Raw genomic sequence first — 23,553 nt, forward strand, 5'->3', positions numbered from 1 at the left:
GAATAGGACTCAAAGTCAGAGGCAGACAGGGAAGGACAGGCGCACATTATCACAGGGAGACATAAATGAACTGGAAAAGGACACATAAACATCCATGAAGACAGCAAGGCCACACACAGACAAAGGGATGCAAAGGATGTACGGGGCTGTATGGGTGGGGGACACAGGTAGCTAGGTATAGATTCAGGTGATTCCTCAGGATTGTGATGGGGCCTGAGCTCGAACTGGCCCCTTTACCAGGTGGGGCTGAGAGGAAGGGATTAACCTCAAGTATCCGACCCTGGCTTCCAGGCCCCTGCCCACTTTTCAGTCTTGCTGATTGCTGCTGAGGGAGGCCAGGCCCCAGGCTGGCAAGGCTAGGGTGTTCCTGGACATGGCAAGGATATCCCTTCCCCCATCATAAGCTACATGAATTTCAGCTCTCCGATGTTTATTAGTCCTGCAGCCTAATTTGGCCCAGGTCCTCAGGCCCTGGCTCTTTTGGGGGTCTTTTATTGTAAGCCCCAGCAACAGCCTACTGCGGAGCTTCACCAGTTCACTTACAGATCGCTTCCCCTTTAAGGTATTTTCCTCAACCCGCTACCTTCCCAGACTCCCTCTCGAGTTCCCGACATCACTTGCAGTTTCTCAGAGCACCACATCTCCCATAAGTCTTAGCGCCCTTGCTGCTCCTTTAGGGAACTTCAAGTACCGAGATGCTCTCCACCCTGGGACCGTGACTATCGCGGCGGCTGATGGGGTTTGTAGTCACTTAGGAATTGTCAGGCGTCGAAAAAAAAACTACTCATCCCAGGAGTCCCCGCGTCAGAGGCGGGCTTCCCGCCTGTCTTTCTGCGCGCCCCGTAATCCTTCTTCGGACTCCACCTCCCGCCGTGCCTTGCGCTGAGCTTCCAGTGGCGGAGAATGGGGCTGTGGCCAAAGTGGTCTCAGGGAGTTGTAGTTCCTATATTGGTGAGGCGAGAAGGAGGCGGAGTGACTCGGCGGCCATTAGCTGTGTGTAGTTGTCCGGGACTAGGAGCCTAAGTGAAGAGAGAAGCCTTATTCGGTGGAAATCAACCATGGCCATGGGCTCCTGCCGGGGCTAGCCCCAGAATACGGAGCAGGCAGGCTTTTCGGTTCCCCGCCCCGCCTTGTGGCGGGGCCCACTAGGCCCCCGGGTATCCCCGGTCTCAAGTAGGCCTAGTCCGCCGGCAAGGGCGCCCCAAAGGCGGGAGGCGCCATGTCGCTGGTTGCTTACGCCAGCAGCGATGAAAGTGAGCCGGATGAGGCTGAGCCGGAGCCGGAGGAGGAGGAGGAGGCGGTGGCGGCCCCTACATCTGGGCCCACTTTAGGGGGCTTGTTCGCTTCTCTCCCCGCACCCAAAGGTTCGGCCTTGATGGCCCCGTCTCCCCAGATGATGGCCCCAGCCTTTCCCCCGCCGCTCTTGCTGCCCCCACCCACCGGAGACCCCCGGCTCCAGCCTCCTCCCCCCTTGCCCTTCGGCCTAGGAGGCTTCCCTCCACCTCCGGGCGTGAGCCCGGCTGAAGCGGCGGGAGTTGGGGAGGGGCTGAGTTTGGGGCTGCCTTCGTCCCGAGGTCCTGGCCTCAGCCTGCCCCCGCCTATCGGCGGTGCCGGTCCCCCCCTGGGGCTTCCCAAGCCAAAGAAGAGGACAGAGCCCGTGAAGATCGCGGCACCGGAGCTGCACAAGCGGGATGTGAGTATCCGGGGAGGCCACCCCCAAACCGTCCATCGGGTTTGGGCATGGGCTTAGCTGTAGGAGGAACTTGTGGAGATTACGGGACTCCTTCCTGTAAATCGTCTCAAGACCGCTGGAATCCTCATAGTGCGATTAATTGTGCTGAGGTTTGTCAACTTTGAGGAGTTAAGTTTTTTGTCCATGCGAGTTCCCGAAGGAAGCTGGACTGGACTTAAGAAGGGCCACATATCCTCAGCACAGCTGACAGGCTCAGGGACACTTCGTTCTGCTCCCCCTTTCTGCATTTTCACCTCTGGCCAGCATTCTTTCTTCTTCCCATAATGACAACAGGGTGAAATCTGGCACCTGAAAAAGCAACAGGAGATAGGACTCCTGAGCCTTGGACATTCTGAACCAGCTTTTTCATTTGCTTCTGAATGTCAATCCTTTTTCTTTTTTCTAAGCAAAATAGAGATAAATAATGTAAATAATGGCATTTATTTGGTAGAAGTATCTGGAGCTGGAGAAAAAGAATAGGGATCCCGAATTCTATCCTTGAAGGATTTTAGGGAAGAAATTGAATATTTGTTGAGTGTGGATCATTTGCTAGGCATTGGTCTTTTGGTTTAATATTACAGAATCCTGAGACAATACACTAATTTTAATTTTTACAGGTGAGAAATAGGTACAGTATGTAAGTTCTTACCTGGTCAAGTGCGAAGTGAAGAGTAAGAGCCGCTTCTGCCTGAATCCCAGGCCTATTCCTCAGTTTCACAATTAGGTATCATCGAGCCTAGGTGAATTAGAACAGTTGGGTACTATTTCTAAAAGAGGTAGCCAAGTTTATGTTGTATTCTATGTGCTGAAGGCAGAAAAATGCCACAAGGCCTATTTTGGAGTGAGTACTTAGGAGACATTAAGTTTAGGGGCAGATAGTGCTTCAGAGTTACCCAGGAGCTGGTTCCCTTCTCCTCCGTGAAAGTAATTGGTCAATTCCTGGCTCACCTTTTATAACCCTCAGAAGTTTATTCTTGACCTTGCTTTTCTTCAGACCTGCAGTTCTGCCTGGGGACTATTTCCATTTTTGCACCTGGTGCTCCCTCAACTTCTTCCTCCAAAAATCCTAATATCCTCTCCCTCACCTTATTCAAGTCTGCCTTTAAAACGTGTTCCCACTGAGGGCTTCCCTAGCCTACCTATTTAAATTGCACCTGGGGAGTCGATACAGCTCAAGTGGTTGTGTGCCTGCTTCCCATGTACGAGGTCCCGGGTTTAATCCCTGGCACTGTCCTCCCTATTCTCCCCAAATGTTATCTCAGTGTAAGTGGGGAAGATGGCACTTTGAGCTAGGCTGCCACCCTTCAGAGGGACAGTTCCAAGGCTCAATTCTACCTCTGTGAAGTTTGCATTAGAAAAAGTTGCTAATCGAGGCTGCAGAATCTTCCATTTAGAAGTGGCAGGAAACCCTGAAGACTCCTAACTCTATCCCTCCTTCTCAAGTGCAGTTCACTAAATTTCCAAGGTAAACAGTGAAATGGATAATTGAAATAAAGCAAAATCCTAGCCTTCAGTTTACCATTTTTGTTCTGTTCAATTTGGTATTTTTGTTCTCTGAACACATAATTTCTTGAGGTAAGGTAGCATAAGAGTGTCCAAGATGGTCAGGTGAGGGTTACCTTGGCGTTTTAAATCATTGTGCCCCCTTCTAGTTCTTGGTCCCTCTGGTTCTAAGTTCCTGTTTCACACTTAATAGGCTCTCAGTACAAGTTTGAAAGAATGAATTTAGGTTTCCTTAAATAATTTCCTTTTAGAGTTTGGTGCTGAATTAGAAGTTATTTAACTCTGAACTCCTCATTCATTCATTCACACATTCATTCATCCAGGAGCTAGGAGTGAGGTCCTGGCTTATGGTCTATTCGTGGAAACAGACACGGAAAAAGATTTTCAGTCAAATTAGAAAAGATCCATGACAGAGCTGATGCCATGGGACCATTCTGAGGAGGCACTTATCCAGTTCTGGTGGGAGGTGGTGATGGGGCCTTCCAGGAGGGGGAGATGTCTAAGCAGAGATAAGAAGAAGAGTAGGAGGTAGCCAGAGAAAAGGGGATGGGCAGAAGCATATCTGGCAGCGGGAACAATGTATGAAAGCCTAGAGGTGAGAGAGAGTGAAAATGAGTGAGTAAAGCAGAATGGCTGTGTTGGAGTAAGCGGTGGGAGTGATGAGAGATGGAGCTAAAGAGAGAGGCTGAGGCCAGATGCCATGTGAAGACCTTTGTATTTTATTCTGGGGTAGTGAAGGGCCTCTAAAAGCTGAGCAAGAACTCTGACCATAGAGTGGTGAGAGTTGGAGGAAGTAAGACTGACAGAGATCCAAGGTGAGAGATGATGGCAGTTTACAAGAGGGAGTAGCAGGTGATGGAGAAAACTGGAGATTCAGGGTGTATCTAGGAAGTAGAAGCAATGAGACTAGAATATTGGAGTTAAGGAGAGGATTCTGAGTTAAGGAGAGGATTCAAGGATGATGATGACGCTCTGCCTTTTGTCTCAGGCAGGCGGGAGAGTAGTGGTGTTTATTTACTTAGGGAATAAAGGAGGCAGGGCAGAGTGAGGATTAGTTAGATTTAATTGACTGCAGGTATAAGAAGCCAACTCAAGCTAGCTTAAATGGTTATGTATCATAAATATACTGGGTTACCTCAAAAATGGCCTGGAAGTAGGAACTGGAGATCTTTTGGGGATCCACACAGCTTCTGTTTGAGCATTTATTCATTCTTCCTTCTCTGCAGTCCAGTTTCTTTTGCAACCTTTTTTGTAGGTGGAGCATGTCCATCTATGTCGTCTTAGTTGTTTTCTTTCCAGCCGGTGTTGAAGTACAATCTTAGTCCTAATTGCAGTTGTCCAGGAGAGAATCAGATTGGTTTGATTTGGGTCAGGTCATCCAATCAACTACAGCCAGGGGGTCAAGGTAATACCAGATTCTCTTTGCAGGTGCCTTCCAAAACCAAAATCAGTTTTTGATTTACGTGAGGCATTAGAAATGATCCTTAAAATGGATAATCATCCCCTTCTTTCCCTCCTTTTCCTCTGTTTGCTGTGACCCATGCTACCTTCAAACATTGGTTGATTTCACAGGCTCAGGGGATGCACATTTCTGAAATTAAGATATAAAAACAAAACAAATCTTAAGAAACAAAACCGAAAACAAGAGTAAGTTTGCTGTAAGGGTTTCTGTCATATGATATGTATTCCAAAGCAAATAGAAATTTTTGGGCTATCTGGATTAGGCTTACTGCTACTTTTAGATGATTTACCCAGATAGTGGAAGCTATGAGAGTGAGATTTCACTAATTTTGGTCATTTCATTTCTCTTAACCTAGTAATTAAGAATTGACTGCAGGGAAACGGACTTGGCTCAGTGGTTAGGGCGTCCGTCTACCACATGGGAGGTCCGCGGTTCAAACCCCGGGCCTCCTTGACCGGTGTGGAGCTGGCCCATGTGCAGTGCTGACGCGCGCAACGGGTGCCCTGCCACGCAGGGGTGTCCCTGCGTAGGGGAGCCCCATGCGCAAGGAGTGCGCCCGGTAAGGAGAGCCGCCCAGCGTGAAAGGAAGTACAGCCTGCCCAGGAATGGCACCGCCCACACTTCCCGTGCCGCTGACGACAACAGAAGCGGACGCAGCAAATAGACACAAGAGAACAGACAACCAGGGGAGCGGGGGGGAATTAAATAAATAATAAATAAATCTTAAAAAAAAAAAAATTGACTGTAGTGGATTAGGGTAGGTTTTAGTGCTGTTAAGGAAGTTGGGAAGGGGAGTGCACCAACATATGTGGGACATCTGCTGAATGTCTGTCCCCATGTTAGACTCTTTGATAGCCCTGTAAGCTAAGTTTTACCTCCAGTTTACAGATGAGGAAACATGAATTTACAGGACTGAGGCGATTTACCTAAAGTCACACAGCTTGGGAGTAGCAGAGGTTGTATTTGAACCAAGATGTGTTTTGTTCTATCATAGTGCCTACTGAAAAAATAGAAGGAAAAGCTATGGGCAACCAGAAATAAGGAAGCGATACAATGAGGAGTGCAAAAATGGGAGAGAAAAACGATATCCTAACTGAAGGATAAATGTAAGCAGAAGATGCGTGAGACCAAAGGATAAAAAATGTTGATGAATCTCGTTAATCAGGATAATAGCAGAGAGGGCTATAGTAGTGATTAGAGCTCAGAGCCCTGGGGGCCTCTGTTCTTTGGCCCTTATTTCCTCCTTGGCTGCTGGCCCTGGCAACTAGTGATTGCTTTTTGGAGAGGGAGTCTCTCTCAGAACCAGAGCCTGGAAAGATAAGAGGGAGGCTGCCATGGGGAATGAGGCTCTGATAGATCAGCAGATCCCACCGGACCTGGCTTAATGGAAAATGTCTGTTTCCGTTCTTGCTCAGCAGTCTCGGGGTGTGTGTCTTGTCACTCTTGGCAGCTGGAGCAGAGAGGACAGTGGTGGCCATTGAGGCTCAGGCTGTTGTGAGGCCAAGAAGAAATACAATACTTTCTTAAGAGACACAACAAGTTTGTGCCTCTGAAATCCATGAGTGCCTGATCTGGCCAACTCATTCTCTCTCAGCCCTGTGTGCTCCAGTGCTTCCAGCATCACTCCTCTCTCTGGGTCTAATGAATTGACTCCACAACCTCCATTTAATATGCGCACCTCTCACCATTAGGGAAGTTCTCCATGGTGTCTAAATTAAGTCCTGTGTGCTTAGGCTAAGCCCATTGCCTCTGGCCCAGTTCTTGATAGAAGCTGAATTGATTTTCCTTTCAAAGACAGATATACTCCCCCCCAGTAGAGGATGACTGGAGAATATGTCACACATCTTTTAGCATTTCAATTACTCATCCCTCTGCTTTCTGGTACTCTAGACTAAAATTTATTTTCTTTTGTGAAGTGTTTGGATAATTCCTTGCTGAGTGTTCCTTCCATTTTATGTTAGTTTTCAGTCAGTCCCTCACATGCCCAGAAGTGCTTTGAGTGGCAACTAAACTCGTCATAATGAACCAATAAGTTCCATGTATCTGATCTTTTCCAGGACAGATTTGGCTTAAGTTAGTGTAAGAGGCAAGAGATAGGTCCTAAGTGTAGCTCCCCATCTTCCCAACCCTCTGTGGCCTTGGATAGGTCATTGAATGTCTCTGAGCTCTGTTTTGTCATCTTTTAGGAGGTAAAGAGTTATTTCTACTTCTCCCTAAAAGATGAGTAGCATGACTTAATCAAGAGTTATTGAGGTTGTTATTTAGAGTTCTATTTCAGGGAGATCTGCCATATCTAGTGCACTGTCATGAGATGATTTATAATGGGGTTCAGTAGAAGATGAGTATCAGATATTCAATGAGAGATACCATAGGAATCCTCTAATGCAGAAATAACAGGATATCCCTAAAGTCTTCATATAGGTTTTTCTGTGCTTTCCAACTTTAAACTTAGGCTGTCAATATAATGGAAACAATCTGTGACATTTAAAGAGGAATTAAATTTTCTTCCCACAGCTGATCTGGCCTTCAGTTCTATTAGCCGTAGGACAGTTTGCCTACACTTTCACAGTAGTCACTTTTTTTCCCCCCAGTTTTTGTTTGTTACAGGATTTGAGAAATAATGTTTGTATAATTTTGTAAATTTAATCATCTTAAATTTGGATAAAATATGTTTTTAGATTGTTTCCATTGGGCCTATTGGCTAAGATTTCTTTTCTTTTCTTTTCTTTTTTTTTGTTTATTGCCTAACTTGTTAAAGTTTAAACGTGCCTGGTGACTTCATTACGCCAGAGTAATGTGGTTCTATATGGCTGCTGGGAAGAAGATAAGTCTTCATAGTCACAAGACAAGGGAGAGGATTAGGAGCCCCAGAGAGGCAGTGGGAGCTTGGAACAGAGAGAAGAGATAGAAAATGCTTAGGTATTTGGGGCTTGAGGCTTTTTCTTTGGTTGAGTTTGATCTTAGCAAGTCAGAGAACTGTGTTTAGAATTCTAGTTTCTATATATTTTCATGTATAGTAGCCCATGCAGTCATCATTACATTGTTGTGACATTTGCATATACGTATGATTTCCAGCAGAGGCTTGGGGAGGTTAAATGGCTTGTTGGGGATCCCTCAGCCAATACGTGGCAGAGCTGAAACTCAATACTGTATTTCTGATTTGGTGCCTCATGTTCTCTCAGCTGTACCGTGTGGGATATAGGGTGATATTCTCGGGTGGGCCTTATCCAAGGCAAACACAGACAGTTCCACAGGGTATCTCTGCAAAAGCTTGGGAGCCTGAACTGGTTCTGCTGGCTATGTAAATAGTCTTTAACCTCTCTGGCCTTTACTTTCCTTACCTGTAAAATTGAGATGATAATGCCTATCTTGAAATGTTATTATAACTTGTAAGTAAATTACCCAACACACAGTAGGGATTCAGTAAATTGTTGTCCCTTCCTTTGCTGCCTTTTCCCTTATCCCACACACTTAGTTACCAGGACAGATTTCCCTGATTTTTAAAATACATTTAGCAGTAGTTATTAAACATCATTGTGTACTGATTACTATAAGGGAACACTGAACTATAAGATATGGCTTTTATAACTTCTCTAATTAAAAAAAGGACTTTTCCTGTCAGACTAAGGGCAAGAATGAGCACATGAAAAATGTAACACTGAGCCAGCACAGGTGATGTCACCAAAACAGATGAGTGATATGGGGACACAGACTGAAAAAGAGCAAGATGAAATTCATTGGATTTTTCAAGAGTTTAAAAAAAAAAAGTTTTGAGTCAGGAAGTACAGAATGCAGATTGACAGGAGAGTGATTAACAGTGGTAGTAAAAAATATACAGTCAGGGAGCAGGTGAGGCTTAGGTCGTTGGGTGCCTGCCTCGCATATGGGAGGTCCTGGGTTCAGTTCCCAGTGCCTCCTAAGGAAGAAACGGACAGACAACAAGCAAAATCAACGAGCAAAACAGATGAGGGAGCCATGGAGGGGAGGGGTAGGGGGAAGGTACAGGCAGGCTTTGCCAAGGGGAGGGATTTACATAAAAGAAATCACACAAATGCATGAACAGGGGAGATGTTTGAATCATTCTTGATGCTCCTTTCTTATATTGCCTGCCACTAGACTTATCATTTTGGCCCTTGTCATTTTTCCATACTGGACAGTAAGTTTCTTTGAGGACAAGGACCTCTTTCATGTCATGACACACATAGAAAATATTTGAAGCACACTGTGGTGAATAAATAGTCTAGGCTGCGCCTCTGGAGACAAGTAAGCAAAGACTCTAGCTGCCCCAAGCCCTGCCTAGTGCCCTGCAGGCTGAGTGGATCCTCTCATTATACCTGTAACCAGTTGGGAAACTGTCTATAGTACTTAGCACAGTGTCTTGCACATAGTAAGTTTTCAATAATTATGACTGAAATATCTTTGTAGCAATTGCATCCACAAAGGAACTTGTGAGATGTGAGGGTCAGTTGAGAAAGATAGGCAGAGAATTTGAGTTCTTGTAGAATCTTGGGGCTGAACAAGATCTTAGATTCTTGCCTTATCTTTATTTATATGGGATGAAATAGAAAGCTTTAAGGTTCTTGACTGGGGGGATAATTAAAAAAAAAAAAATTAAAATCTTGCTGTTTACATGACTTGCATCTTTCCTATAGCTGAAGACACTGAGAATTAGTGTAGAACTAAACATACAGATATTTTTCAGTGAGACAGCCAGTATTAGAAAAAGCCCAGATGAGTCAGATGGATAGCACAGGTGACCTCCTGTCTTTACCCAAATCTTCACAGTTGTCATTTGCCTGCCTTCTTCCTGGACATGAGCAACTCTTTCTGGCAGACAATAGATCATACTTGGAGAGGGAATAGATTTCTCCAATGTCTTTAACCTTTAATGCCTTACAGAAGAGTAGTTAACACACCACTTAATCCCACTGGAGTTCCCCAACCCTGTGGTTATGTAGTCTATATAAGTGGTTTAGAAGTGAAGCTGAGATTGGGTGAGATTGTGGGCTAAATCCCATTCATCTTATAGTGGTTAGATTTATAGGAAGAAGATTGGATATAGCTTGTTCTTTTCACTAAGGAATAAATGGGAGGAAATAGTCTTAATTTTACAGAATAGAAATTGATGCCAAGAATCCAATGCAACTTGGGGAATAGGATAGGGGAATGAGTGATCTGGGGAGGTAGAGGTATACCCCATCTCTGAAGCTGTTTGAGAGCAGCTCAGAAGCTAGTGGGTGCACCTCTGTACAGAGGTGAGGCACAGCAAGGTGGTTGCTATTGTCCAACCCTTTAGATGTGCATCATATAATGTGTTTCCTCGACTATCCTAAACAATGAAGTCTTATTCCATTTCTTTTTCTCTTAGTCAGATTCCGAGGAAGATGAACCCACAAAGAAGAAAACTGTTCTTCAGGTAAACTTTGTGACATAATCTAAACATTTCTTTTTCTTTTTTTATTTAGTTTTATTTTATTTTTTAATTATCTTTTTTTAAAGTTAATAGATCACACAAAAATTTTAAGCATTTCTTTTCTTCCCATATTGCTTCCTAACTAAAAGATGGGATTTAAAATGCTCAGCAGTGTCCAAATTGGGCTTATGGCAAGCTCAGACATTTCAGGACTGCCAATTTAGGCTTTGTTTTGTTTTCCTTTATAACTTCTGACCTTGTGCTTTTCTGCGCTCTCTTACTGTTCTTTGGCTTTAGCATGGTGTTGTTATCTCTCCTAGAGAACAGGCAGTGGTAGGGAGATGAACTATAACTCAATTCAATTCATTATATCCCAGGTAAAAGGATTATTTAGGAAATGCAGAATAAATAGACTGGTCAAAATAATGTTAGGGATCATCTATATTTTAAAATTATCCATCTTTTTCTTGTCTCATTTAACATGGGAAATAAAGACTTAAATAGCATTTCCTGTGTATCAGGCAGTGTTCTAAGTGCTTTACCAGCATTTAACTCATTTAATCCTCATAAGAAGGCCTAAGTCATGGTGTAATTATATCCATTTTATAAGTGAGGAAACTGAGGAACAGAGTAACTGAGGAACTTTCTCATGGTCAGACAACTAATGGGGGCAGAGCTGGGATTTAGACCTAGGCAGTCTGACTATAGAGTTCACATTCTTAACTGCTGCACTTGGCTGCTTCTCCAGTCAAGACCAGAAGTTCTCAACAAGGTGATGCTAATAGGTGATCTCTCAGCTGTCTGCTTCTGTTTCTCCTCATTTTGGTACCTTTATTCTGGCTCCCAGGAGTTCCTTCCTGTTCTGTCCCACACTCAGTGATTTACCCACTCTCTGACCTCATGTTGATCATGTGTCTCAGGGAAAAGCAAAAGCGAAAGTGGTCCTGCATCTATAAGGTGTTTGTCTCATGGTTCAGGTAAATGATACCCCTTCCCCTAATTCTGTTAAGGTGTCGCTTTCACCACCTGAAATCCTTTCTTTAGTATCTCTTTAAGAGCTTTTCTGCATTAGGCAGTATGCCCTTGGGGCATGGTGTTCACTTAATTGGTGTCTGTGCCCCCAGGAAGTTTCACAAGTATACTGTCCTGTGGAAGTTAGACAGATAGCTAACTGAGAATGAAGTTGTGTCCACCTTTATAGTGGGTCATGAAGGAGGATTCATGGAAGAGTTGGCATGCTGAGCCTGACAGAGGCTAGTCTTTCTCCTGTTACCAGGATGGCTTTCTGGAATAGGTGGACTGGCAGCTGAAGTGATGGGAGGACACTCGCTCAGAAGTTGGCTTAAGAGTAAAGAGAGTCTTCCAGATAGTAGGGAGAACTGAGTGGGTAAGAGGAACTCTGAGCTATTAAGATAGAGTGCGACCAAGCATTGCAAAGAGATCTAGCCATCATCCCAGCTGTCATCTGAAAAGTGCAACACTTCAACAGGAGCCTGAAAATGTGCTCCATCCAACATCTTAGTCTGATTCCTTTGACCCTTAACCTCTGGGGTCTCTCAGGCTGGAATGATCCAATCTGTGAACATAGATGACGGGGAGAGGAGCTCACTTTCTGAATTACAGTTTTTCTGTCTGGCCCTCTTGACTCAAAAGACTTATTTCACTCTTTTGGGGCATTTCTTGGCTGACTGGGGTATGCTGGGTCCAGGACAGTGACCTTATTACACCCTCCTTTTTCAAATTGACACCTCTCTCAGCTCTGCAGTTAGGGCCAGAAAGCAGAGTCTGACAGTCTGAGAGATTCTTTGGGTAATGGGACCTCTGGATGGGCTGAACCAATTAGTTTACAAATTGATAAGTTAAATGCATGACTCTAGCATAAAATATATATATATACACATCTGTAGGGCTTTTCTTGGGAGAAGTGTAGGGGCTGTATTAGTCAGCCAAAGGGGTGCTGATGCAAAATAACAGAAATCTGTTGGCTTTTATAAAGAGTATTTATTTGGGGTAGAAGCTTACAGTCAAAAGGCCCTAATGAGTCCAACTCAAAGTTACTTCCTTACCTAAAGTCTGTTGCCACGTGTTGATGCAAGATGGCAGGCGATATTTGTGAGGGCTCAGCCTTCCTTCTTCCCTGCTAAAGCTCCATGGACCCAGCTTCTTCTGATCTCAACTGTCGGCTGGCATAAGGCTCATTTCTTTCCAGGGCTTTCTAGCTTAGCTGCTCTGCTCTCTCCACAAGGCCAGCTGTAAACTATGAGGTGAATAGCTGAGCTCTCTCCCTGGGCTCCAGCATCAAAACTAAAAACTCTATCCTCTGCCTTTTCTCGGCATTGTCCTACCGACATGGCTGAATCAAAGCCCTAATCATAATTTAATCAAGTAAAAGTGAAACCTCTGAATTTAATACAACCTAATATGCCCAGAGGAACAGACCATTTTACAAACATAATCCAATATCTTATTTTTGGAATTCATAAACAATGCCAAACTGCTACAGGGGCTTTTGGCAACATGTATAAATATCCTTTTCAGACAGAACCTTGTTCTTGGCTCTGGTTAGCAATCCAGAGGAAGGAGAAAGTTTCCATGTTAAGAGGGGAGACAGTACACCCTTCAAGACATGGAAAGGGGCTTGGTGGACAGCTGGAAAGAGTCCTGGGCTTTTGGGGAGGAAGGATGACCAAAAACACAGGGAAGACTTTGTGGCAGACAGCAGTGGGGCTGCGTTAGGGTGATGGCCAGGAGAACAGGTGACATCTCGTGTTTGGAGAAGCATCCAGCAGAAGGTACTGAGTGGGGGACAAGGCAAGATTAGATGATCTGAGTGGAGGGAGATTACAAGGAAACGGCTGGTCAGATTTGAGGTTTGAGTGCATATCAGTATTTCTTGTTCTTGATGTCGATAGTATATAACGTAAAATCTTATTTGTCACATTTCTTCCCTCCTACCCCCACATGCATGCTCACCAGGGATCCGGTGAGGGGACTGGTTTGTCTGCCTTGCTTCCCCAACCTAAAAACCTGACTGTGAAAGAGACTAACAGGTTGCTCCTGCCCCATACTTTCTCCCGGAAATCCTCGGATGGCTCCTCTGAAACTAAGTCCTCCAGACTGGCCCCTAAGACCAAGCCCTCCTCTCTTGCCCCTGTTGTGGGCACTACAACCACCACGCCGTCACCCTCTGCCATCAAGGCTGCCGCCAAGAGTGCTGCCCTGCAGGTGACGAAGCAGATCACACAGGAGGACGACGACAGTGATGAGGAAGTAGCCCCTGAGAACTTCTTCTCCCTCCCTGACAAGGCTGAGCCACCTGGAGTTGAGCCATACCCATATCCCATTCCCACCATCCCTGAAGAGCTGCCTCCAGGCACAGAGCCAGAGCCGGCCTTCCAGGATGATGCAGCCAATGCCCCCCTTGAATTCAAGATGGCAGCAGGCTCAAGTGGGGCCCCTTGGATGTCTAAGCCTGGGGATGACTACAGCTACAATCAGTTTTCCACATATGGCGATGCCAATGCCGCTGGTGCTTATTATCAGGTGGGTAGGAGTCATGGAGGGCAGGCCAGGGAATCGTTGGTGCATGGCAGTCAGGAAGAGCTTTGAGCCAGTGACTCAGCTTCTGGTGTTTCTTTGGTTGAATTAATGAACTTCCTAGCATCTTGATTTTCCTGTACTGATCAGGCCTCAAATCATACTAATTTATTCATTGTGGTTTTTAGAGAGATAAGATATCCTCTTTGGGGAAGTGGACTTGGCCTAGTGGATGGGGCGTCTGCCTACCACATGGGAGGTCCGTGGTTCGAGCCGCAGGCCTCTTTGACCCCTGTGGAGCTGGCCCATGCGCAGTGCTGATGTGTGCAGGGAGTGCCCTGCCTTGCAGGGGTGTCCCCCATGTGGGGGAGCCCCACGCACAGGGAGTGTGCCCCATGGGGAGAGCCGCCCAGCATGAGAGAGGGTGCAGCCTGCCCAGGAGTGGTGCCCACACGCAGAGGGCTAATGAAGCAGGATGACACAGCAAGGGGAAATGCAGATTCCTGGTGCCGCTGGTGGGAATGAAGGTGGTTGTGGAGGAGTGTGCAGCGGGTGGACACAGCAGACAACGACGGGGGGCAGGGGATAAATAAATAAATCTTTAAAAAAAAAAAGATCCTCTTTGAGTGTGGATGATGAGGATAAGTGATAGACTTCTAGATAGCAGTCTAAAGAGTTTCTGGAGGTGAGAAGTATCAACAGATTAAAAAGGAAAAGGGGCTGAGGAGGAAAAGAGGGATCTGGAGACTTGACTGAAAAAGGGGAATAAAGAGAATGCTGAGAGACCCCATCTAAGTCCTGAGAGGTTGAAAGGATGAGGCAAGTTCTCATTGAGTACTTGTGTAGTGCCTAGAACATAGCAAATGCTCAATAAATGGTTATTGTAATTTTTTATTCTGATGTCACGTGAAGAGAGACTGGTTTGTTCTGTGTGACCTTAGAGAGTGAGAGTATAGGATGCCAGGTTGTTAATTGGTTTAAAAGAATTTCCTGGCAGTGGGAGCTTCCCCAGATGGAAAGGGTTCCCAAGTCAGGGCACTCGGCACCACTGGTGGTTGCAGAAGCAGCTGGCTGGCCCCATGGCTGGGCGGATACAGAAAGTGTTACTGACAGCCTGGAATAGCTGGAAAACTTAGGGCTCCTTCAACCCCTATGATTCTCTGACTGGTCGATGTTGATCTTGTCTTCCTTCTGAGCATTGTGTCGGGGAGAAAGGCAGAGGCTCTGAGAGGACCCTGTTCTGACCAAAGACTTTGAAAACAATTGTGTTTCCTAAATCTTTCCTGTTAAGTCTTGCATCTTGTAGGCTGCTCAGGCATAGTATCTTCCCTCAAGGTTGTTATTAGAAAGAATGAGGTAGAAAATAGGTAAGAGTGTTTTGACCTCTTTAGCAAAATAAGATGCTATTTAGAGCTAAGAAAACACTGATTTGCGTTCAGCAAATAAATTACAAATTGAAATTGTTTGTGGAGTTATAAACACCATTGAGACAGTCTAAACAAATTAAATCACTTTACCTGTATTAGGGGCCCTGCAATTCAAGTATATCTTATATAGTAAATACTTTTATAGAAAATTTGTGCTCTAATCTCTCTGGATATTTATGAATTAATTTTATTTAGTGAATATTAAGCCCTATTTTTAATCTAGCTCACCATAAAATGAATGTTCTTAGAGGGGCATTTTTTTGGGTTTAGGGCAAAGGTGGAAAAAGTAGTCAGGAAGAAACATATGTAAAGAGGAGACAGTTTCTTCACCCTAGGGCTGCGGGGATTGGCCACAGTAGGGGCCTTGCCCTTGCCATTACCTGTTCTTTCTGTAGGGTCAGCAGCATCTGGCTGCTCACCTCTAAGGGGAATCATTAGATTCCAGAACAGAAAATCAGGTAACACAAACCTGGTTTCTTTCCCAGCATTGTAAATTCCATACTACCCTAGAATGGTTTATTTTATATCAGAGTCCACTCCCCTTTACCCTTATGACAGTCTTTCTTTGTCCAAAGGTCCTAATAGGATGAGGAGCAAAAGTGGCACGCCCTCACATCTCAGTCTGCTCACATTATGGTTTATTGGACTCTTTTTTTTTTTTTTTAAGATTTTATTTATTTATTTCTCTCCCCTCCCCCCCCCACCCCGGTTGTCTCTTCTCTGTGTCTTTTTGCTGTGTCTTCTTCGTCCGCTTCTGTTGTCCTCAGCGGCACGGGAATCTGTGTTTCTTTTCGTTGCGTCATCTTGTGTCAGCTCTCCATGTGGGCGGCGCCATTCCTGGGCAGGCTGCACTTTCTTTCGTGCTGGGTGGCTCTCCTTACAGCTGCGCGTGGGGCTCCCCTACGTGGGGGACACCCCTGCGTGGCAGGGGACTCCTTGCACACATCAGCACTGCGCATTGGCCAGCTCCACATGGGTCAAGGAGGCCCGGGGTTTGAACCATGGACCTCCCATGTGGTAGACGGACGCCCTAACCACTGGGCCAAGTCTGCCGCCCTATTGGACTCTTATGAGGAGCAGGGCTGAGGGCTTGGTAGAGATGGGGAGTGGGAATTGCTCTTGGGAAGCAGCCAAGGGAGCAGGGTCTAGAGTGAAGCAGGAAAGAAGGTGCCTATTCCTTGTCACATTTCCTGAAAAAATATCCATTTGTCTGGATGGTGCATATCAGGAAAGGTACAAGGACTGTTCTTGAGTTATAGAGTGGGTCCTTACCATCTGTGTCCTTAAGTGGCCCATTTTGGGGGTTACCTTGTGGGCATCCCCACTGCTTCCTTGAGGAGGATTTTTCTGGCTCTAGCAGACCTTGTTGTCTCCTCTCCACTGTGCCCTCAGTGTGGTGTGTGTTCTTTCTCCTTGGCTGCAGGATTATTACAGTGGTGGCTATTATCCAGCACAGGACCCGGCTCTGGTCCCCCCCCCGGAAATTGCCCCAGACGCCTCCTTCATTGATGACGAAGCAGTAAGTTAACAAAGCTCTATTGGCCATCTTTGACACTTGGATTCAAATCTGAAGCTAAATGAAATTTTAAAATTTTAAAACAGCATCAGTTAGGACTAGGTTTGGCAACATGTAACTGAGAAACTCCAAATATTAGTGGTTTATTTAAGGAAAGTTTTATTTTTTACCAATAAAAAGGCTAGATATAGGCAGTCCAGGGAGAGCGTGGCAATGCCACAAAGTTGTCAGGGAGTCAGCCCCCTTTTGATCATTGCTTGGCCATCCCTATGTATGTGGCCTTTGTTTTCATGGTCCATGATGGCTGCTAAAGACATAGCCATCTTATCTGCATTCCAGACAGCTGGGTGGAGAAAGGAGGAGTGACACTTCCCTTCCCCTTTTAGGAAACTTCCCCTAAAATCCAAAGAACACTTCTACTTATGCCATAATCTGGAGCGAAGGTATAAAAAGAACCAACTTTTAGAGGAGAAATCTTGGATTGTTTTTCTTTTAACCCTGAATATTTAATTTGAAAATTGTATACAGTCCTTTTAGGCTGATACAATTTATACATAATTTGATTATGAATTCATACCAGTGGTTCACTCATATTTGGGAATACTTCTCATCTTTCTTTGCCCTGAGTCCAGGAGGCCTGAGAAGAGGTGACATTTCATTTGGCATCAAGGGAGCTAGGGAGCTTGGTAGATCGCAGGGTAAAAGGATCTATTGCACAGAGGGGAAGTGAGGGTGCAGTGGGATTGGTGAGTCACAAAATCGTTCCATAAACTCTGGATCCTTAGGAACATCTGATTCCCCCACCCAAATTCCCCACTCCTGCACTCCCCCCCCCCCCCCCCCTTTTCCAGTTTAAGCGACTGCAGGGCAAGAGGAACCGAGGGAGGGAGGAAATCAACTTTGTAGAGATCAAAGGTGATGACCAGCTCAGCGGGGCCCAGCAGTGGATGACCAAGTCTTTGACAGAAGAGAAAACCATGAAGCCATTCAGCAAAGTAAGTGGGAAAGATCTAATGGGTGGCCATCTTGGGAGGGCCCAAAGCAAATTTTTGTCCTACTCCCCATCCTCACCTCATACCACATTACTATTGTCACAATACCTGTAGCAAACACCTGTTGCTTGTGGTACTGGAGTATGCACCAGCTCTCACAGACAGCTCCTGCATTCCAGAGCTTCATTAGAACTTTGCTCTTCATCTGACTGCTGCAGTGTTTGCTGAGATTCAATGGTTGGAGCAGTTTCCCAACATGCAGTTGGGAAGATTTCTGATATGTTGTGGCTCTTTCCCTGGCTCAGGTTTGTTTGTGCTATGCTCTGCCCTCTTCATACAACCATATTCCTTTGCACAGTCATATTAAGCTGGGACCCGGCTCAGCACATCTTTGAGGTGTGGGTACAACAAAGCCTCAGAAGTCCTGGGATCCAGAGGTCCTGTGTGTGCAACCCCCACTCTCTTTCCTTCCATTATTTATTGTAGCCAGCTATGGTCTTTCAAATGCTTTTATTTCTCGTATTTCCCACAACACACTCTTACCTTCTCTGCTAGTTTTCTTCAGTCACTATGATAAACATCTCTTCACCTAGTAGCTGAGTATGGCAAATGTGGACATTTCTGAGCCTGCCATGGGGTGGGGGGATATGGGGAAACTCTGGATTTGAGCCCAGCATCAGCAAGATCAAGGTCGAGGATTTGATTCCCTTCTCCTTCCCTCGTTTGCTTTGCTTTGTTCTGTGGCCACAGATGGCCATCCTAGCCCTGGCCATTTGTTTTAACTGAATGTTGGCGGTCATACAGGACAGAGCAAAGGATTGTGGTTAGGTCAGCATAGATCCATCAGTGTTTACTGGAAAAACACTTAGGAAGGAGAGCATACTCTACTAACTGTGGGCTGAGAAGCAGCTTCACATAGTAATAGCTATTGTTAGTGCGCACCATGGGCCAGGAATGGGGCTGGAGTTTTATGTATGTCATCTTTTAACTGTCACATTAAATGGCATTAAATAACAGGGAGGAGGTGGAATTTGCTGTTTTCCCAGCTCCAAATTTTCTTTCTACCATCTCGTATTGTGCTAGATTTTTTGAAAAAGAAGAAAACAATATAGCTCCTGTCCTTGAGTTTACAGCGTGGTTGAGAAAAAGAGATTTAAGGACACTTGATTGTAAATGATGACAGTGCAAATTGATTACATAAGTGCGGAGGAGACTCCGGAGAAGAGTGTTGGGAGTTGGGTGGGGCTGCTTAGGAGGCTTCTAGACTGAGACAACACTGGCAGAGGACAGAAAAACCACAGAATAAAAGCCCAGACCAAGATAGACTTTAACAGTAAATGATTTGCATCAAAGTTGAGTTAGGGGTTCTTGCAGTTTGGGTGGAGGCTGGAAGATTGGAGAATGGTAGAGTAACTATGATAATTCAAATTCCAGGATAGCTGCTGGCACTTATTAGAATCAGGGGAGGAGGGGTTTCCGCCAAAGGTGATTGATGGAAGAGAGCTTGGTAAACAATAGGTAGGAGACAGGCTAGACATCTGGCCCGACTGGGGAGAGAGCAGGGGACAGCAGGATGGGGAGGGTTAAAGAAGAGATGGGCAGAGAGAATGTGAGCGGGTCTGGAGGGAGGGAGGAGGCTCGCCTGGACCCTGGCACTTAAGCTCTTTTAAAGCTCTTTTAAGCAGGCAGTAAAACTGTATCAAGTGTCCACTGCGGGCAGAGCCCCAGGCTTGGTGGGGATAAGGAGGTAACCAAAGAAATAGGAGACAGTCCTGACTTCAAAGTATTTCTAGTCTAATGGGGATATTAGCAGGCTTTTTTAAGGCAGATATTCTGACCTTGGGTTTTTGGTATAATGGCTTTATTAAAAATAACTTTTGTAAGAATATAGACAAAAACAGCTCCAAGTTGATTTTTCTTCCCCAGGATTCGGACTGTAGTTGGTTTCTCAATTCCCAACCTTGCATATCACTGCCAGAGCCTGGGCACATGGGAGACTTGTGCTTTTCTTCCTGCAGGTTGATTATTATGTTTTCTTCCCTTGTAGAAGAAAGGTGAACAGCCAACAGGCCAGCAGCGGCGGAAACACCAGATCACGTATCTGATTCACCAGGTGAGAGGGCTGAGGGCTCTGGTGCCAGGCCCCAGCTTGGAGCATGCATCCTCCCCCTGTTCTCCTCCTGGCCGCTAGGGGGCGGTGTGTCCTTCAGGATTTTTCTGCTCTTCACGCATATCAGATGAGACTCAGGCACAGGTGCTTACAATAAACTCAGTTCATGAAAATATGTGTTTCCAAAACATAATTTAAGAGACCAGCAAAATGGTGTTATCATAGGACTCTTTTAAATGCACGTTTATCTAGTAATTTTTAAACACTATTTAAAGAAAAAGTTCATTCACCAACTTTAAGCGAAACATCCATCTGATAAGGAGGTTGATTGTATTCACCATTTGTGGCAGGAAACATCAACACAAATAACTCAAAATTACAGACAATCCAGAATGTCTTTTGGAATTAGAACATATGCCTTGGTATTTATTTGGTATGACTTGGCAGCTTTCAAATACTCATTTAATCATTGAACATACCTCTTTGAGGCCTGTTATACTAAATGCTGTGAAAGTTCTAGATATGAATAAGATGCAGCCCTTTCCCTGGGGATTTTACATTCTGGTCAGTGATTTCAAAGGCAAATTGACTTCTATCATCTTTGTCATATTTTCATCTTCCCTTTCAGGAACTCCTTTGTACCCTTAACCTATCTTGTGATTTGTAAGGAACAAATTTGAGTAGATTCTTTTTTTAAGCTCAAATTCTTAATTAATATCCCCATTTTTCTAGGCATCAGATAAATTTTTGTGGGGAAGGGGAGCCCTTATCTAGAGTGGTATATGCATATTCCCAGAGCCAGGAGTTATCACATTCAGAAAAGGGTAGTCATTATTCTCCTAGTACCTCACAGTCAGATTTTCATAGCTTCAAGTGTTATTATAAAGAGATGTGAATTTCTAGGGTACCATGGATATTGTATTCAACATAGCAGTAAACCATAGCATAGTAGACTAAGCAGTAACCAGACTAAGTTATTGTTGGTTTGTGTCCTGTTTTAACCTGTCCATGCCTTTTGAGGCTGTTCTCATCCACTCCGCTGGTAGATTATCTGAGGCAGCTGATCTCTGTCTTTTTGTCAGATTCCAAATTCTAATTCTCATTTGTTATTTTCCCTCTTGAGCATTTTGGTTTATTTCTAGCAAAGGACCAGGACCCTTGGGTCTTTTTTGTGCTTAAGCTTTTTTTTTTAAAGATTTTATTTTATTTATTTCTCTCCCCTTCCTCCCCCCGTTGTGTGCTGTCTGTCTATTTGCTGCATCTTCTTTGTCTGCTTCTGTTGTTGTTCAGCGGCATGGGAATCTGTGTTTCTTTTTGTTGTGTCATCTTGTTGTGTCAGCTCTCCGTGTGTGTGGTGCCATTCCTGGGCAGGCTGAACTTTCTTTTGCGCTGGGCGGCTCTCCTTACGGGTGCACTCCTTGTGCGTGGTGCTACCCTACGTGGGGACACCCCTGCGTGGCGCGGCACTCCTTGCGCGCATCAGCACTGCGCATGGGCCAGCTCCACACGGGTCAAGGAGGCCCAGGGTTTGAACCGCGGACCTCCCATGTGGTAGACGGTCGCCCTAACCACTGGGCCAAGTCTGCTTCCCTGTGTTTAAGCCTTGTTAGCTCCTTGAAGAGAAGGTTTTTTGCTCTCTTGGGCTCTTCGCTTTCTACTTGGGTAAAATAAGATTAGGTCTTTCAAGGGAAAATCGGGAAGCTCACAGTGGCAAGAGGAGATGTCTCTCAAAGTCCTGTTTGCCCCTTTCTTGCCACAGGCTAAAGAACGGGAGCTGGAACTGAAGAACACCTGGTCAGAAAACAAGCTGAGCCGCCGTCAGACCCAAGCCAAATATGGATTCTAGGGCTCTGGAACTGAGTGCTCCCAGGATCTCCTGCCAGCCCAGCTGACTTGGCTCCCAGCTTCATTTCTGGGACTCCAGCTACTCTAAGCCCAGGATCTCTTTCCCTGAGGACCCAGCCCTCGCACCTCTGCGAGAATGAACATATTTGATAGATTTTCTTAACAAAAGTTAGAAAACTCAGCTCCTTTCTGTGCTGGAGCTAGCAAAGACTCACGAATGATGCCTCAAAAGGGGCTCTGAGTTCTTGGATGGGAGTTTTGCTCCCTGTTGGGTGTGATGACATGTTCAATCCCCCCTACCACCACCTTTTTTTTTTTTTTTTTTTTAAACCAGGGAAGTCTGTTGAAATAAAACCTTCAGTCTGACAGACACTGCCTGCCCTGACCCCTTTCCTGCCTTTCAGTGTGGTCTCCTTTCTCCATTCTGGCCTTTTTTCATTTGTTATCTTGTCCCTGGGTCTGTTTTTACCTTGTGTGAAGCACCCTCCAAACCATCTTGAGCTATTTTGATAATAGCTTTCCTTTTTCATCCTACCCACCCACCATCTAAATCAGTTGTTAGCAGCTAGTACCCTGGAAATTCTGCAGAATTTTCTATGGGGTAAAGTGATTTTAAAAGGGAAGTATTCCTGGTCTCAGGTATCTTTGAAGACTGGGGGAATTCAAGGAGGTTCTTTCTGTGCATGAAAGAGTTGTTAAACTTAATAAGATTAAGCTGAGGGAGAGGTAAAACGGTAAAACATTCCTAAAGATTTATACTGGTAGTCATTGGCCTCTGTTGGTTTGGAAGCTTTCCGTAGAGCTTGGACACTAGACAGAGCTCATTGGAGACTTTTGGATTCCTAGTTTTGCCAGGGTGGGAGGGATGGGTTGGGTGGCGGTTGGGGAAAGGAGTTGGCAGAGTCTATGGCTTCAGTTAGCTGTAGGGCACTAAAATGCCAGAAGTCACAAGGTAGATGACATGAGTCCTTCCTTTTGGGGCAAGGTTCAAGTAGGGTTGGAAGATCTGTGCATTGGGTACAAAATGACTAATCATACTACAACTCTGTGCTGAAGTAGGTTGCTGTGGGAATGAGAACTCCAGTGGGGCTTAACTGCAGTAACCTGGAGGAAAAGAACACTGAAGAAATGAATATGTTCCTGCAAGGAGAAAGCTGTTGATGCAGGCAGAGGAGTGTTGACTGGACATAGATGCTTGTAGGCAGTTTTTATAGATTTCTCAACAGGGAAACAATGGGAAGAATTAGTGTGTGACAATTCTGGTGATGGAGAGGCAAGGCTAAGGCCAGAGGAGCAGTTTGAAGCAGTGTGGTGGAGACTTAGGATGAGAGGGAAGAGGCAGAAGCGAGTATCTCACCATACTTCTGGTTTTATGTGCTGGGATAAGTTGGAGTCTGTTTCTCATTAAGTACAGAGGAAGGTTTCATCACTTACAGGAAAACTACCCGCTTATCTGAAATCTGACCTACTTCGGATTGGAGCCAGACAGGGCTCCTGAATCCCACAGGGACCCTTGGACTGCAGTTGTCCAAATGGTGCCTCCAGCCAGCCTTTAGCAAGGAGCGTCACTGCCTGCCGCCACCACTCCTGTACACAGAGGCACTGGGGTCCTGGGCCAAGAGCTTCCTCCCGCGGTGTCTTGGATGGTGAGGTGGCCTCACCAGGGCCAAATTCTGAGATCCCAGTGAATCAAGTGCTTTTTTTCCTGTGTCCTTTATGCCACAGATGCAGCCATATCCTGAATTGCCACACCTGTCGGATTCAGCAGTTCCTCACCTTTCTCAGTTTAAGGGCTGCATCATGATGTAGCTCAAAGTGCTCTGGGCTGGAAGGCAGGAGGCAATGGCTAGGCAAAGTCCCAGTGTTTTCTGGGGAGGGACAGAATTGGATAAGATATCTTTCAGGCTTCTCCTGCCTCCCACCTCCTTTGGTTCTGTGCAAGTAGTCTTAAGCCATTATTTTTTTAAAATCAGCTTTTAGTCCTATCAGAGATGACATTTCATTTGGTGGTTGGAA

At 45.4% G+C, this 23,553-nt stretch overlaps 1 protein-coding gene across 1 annotated transcript; it reads left to right on the top strand.

Moving 5' to 3' along the window:
• Positions 1-972: 972 nt before the first annotated feature.
• PRCC (proline rich mitotic checkpoint control factor) lies at positions 973-21,909 on the top strand. Its single transcript, XM_004480583.5, has 7 exons — positions 973-1,693; positions 10,066-10,113; positions 13,087-13,653; positions 16,498-16,593; positions 17,442-17,585; positions 19,630-19,695; positions 21,452-21,909. The coding sequence occupies exons 1-7, from the start codon at positions 1,220-1,222 to the stop codon at positions 21,536-21,538; spliced, it is 1,482 nt and encodes a 493-aa protein (XP_004480640.1). The 5' UTR covers positions 973-1,219; the 3' UTR covers positions 21,539-21,909.
• Positions 21,910-23,553: the final 1,644 nt, after the last annotated feature.

Source organism: Dasypus novemcinctus, chromosome 13, assembly GCF_030445035.2.
Source record: "Dasypus novemcinctus isolate mDasNov1 chromosome 13, mDasNov1.1.hap2, whole genome shotgun sequence".
NCBI classification, from domain to species: domain Eukaryota; kingdom Metazoa; phylum Chordata; class Mammalia; order Cingulata; family Dasypodidae; genus Dasypus; species Dasypus novemcinctus.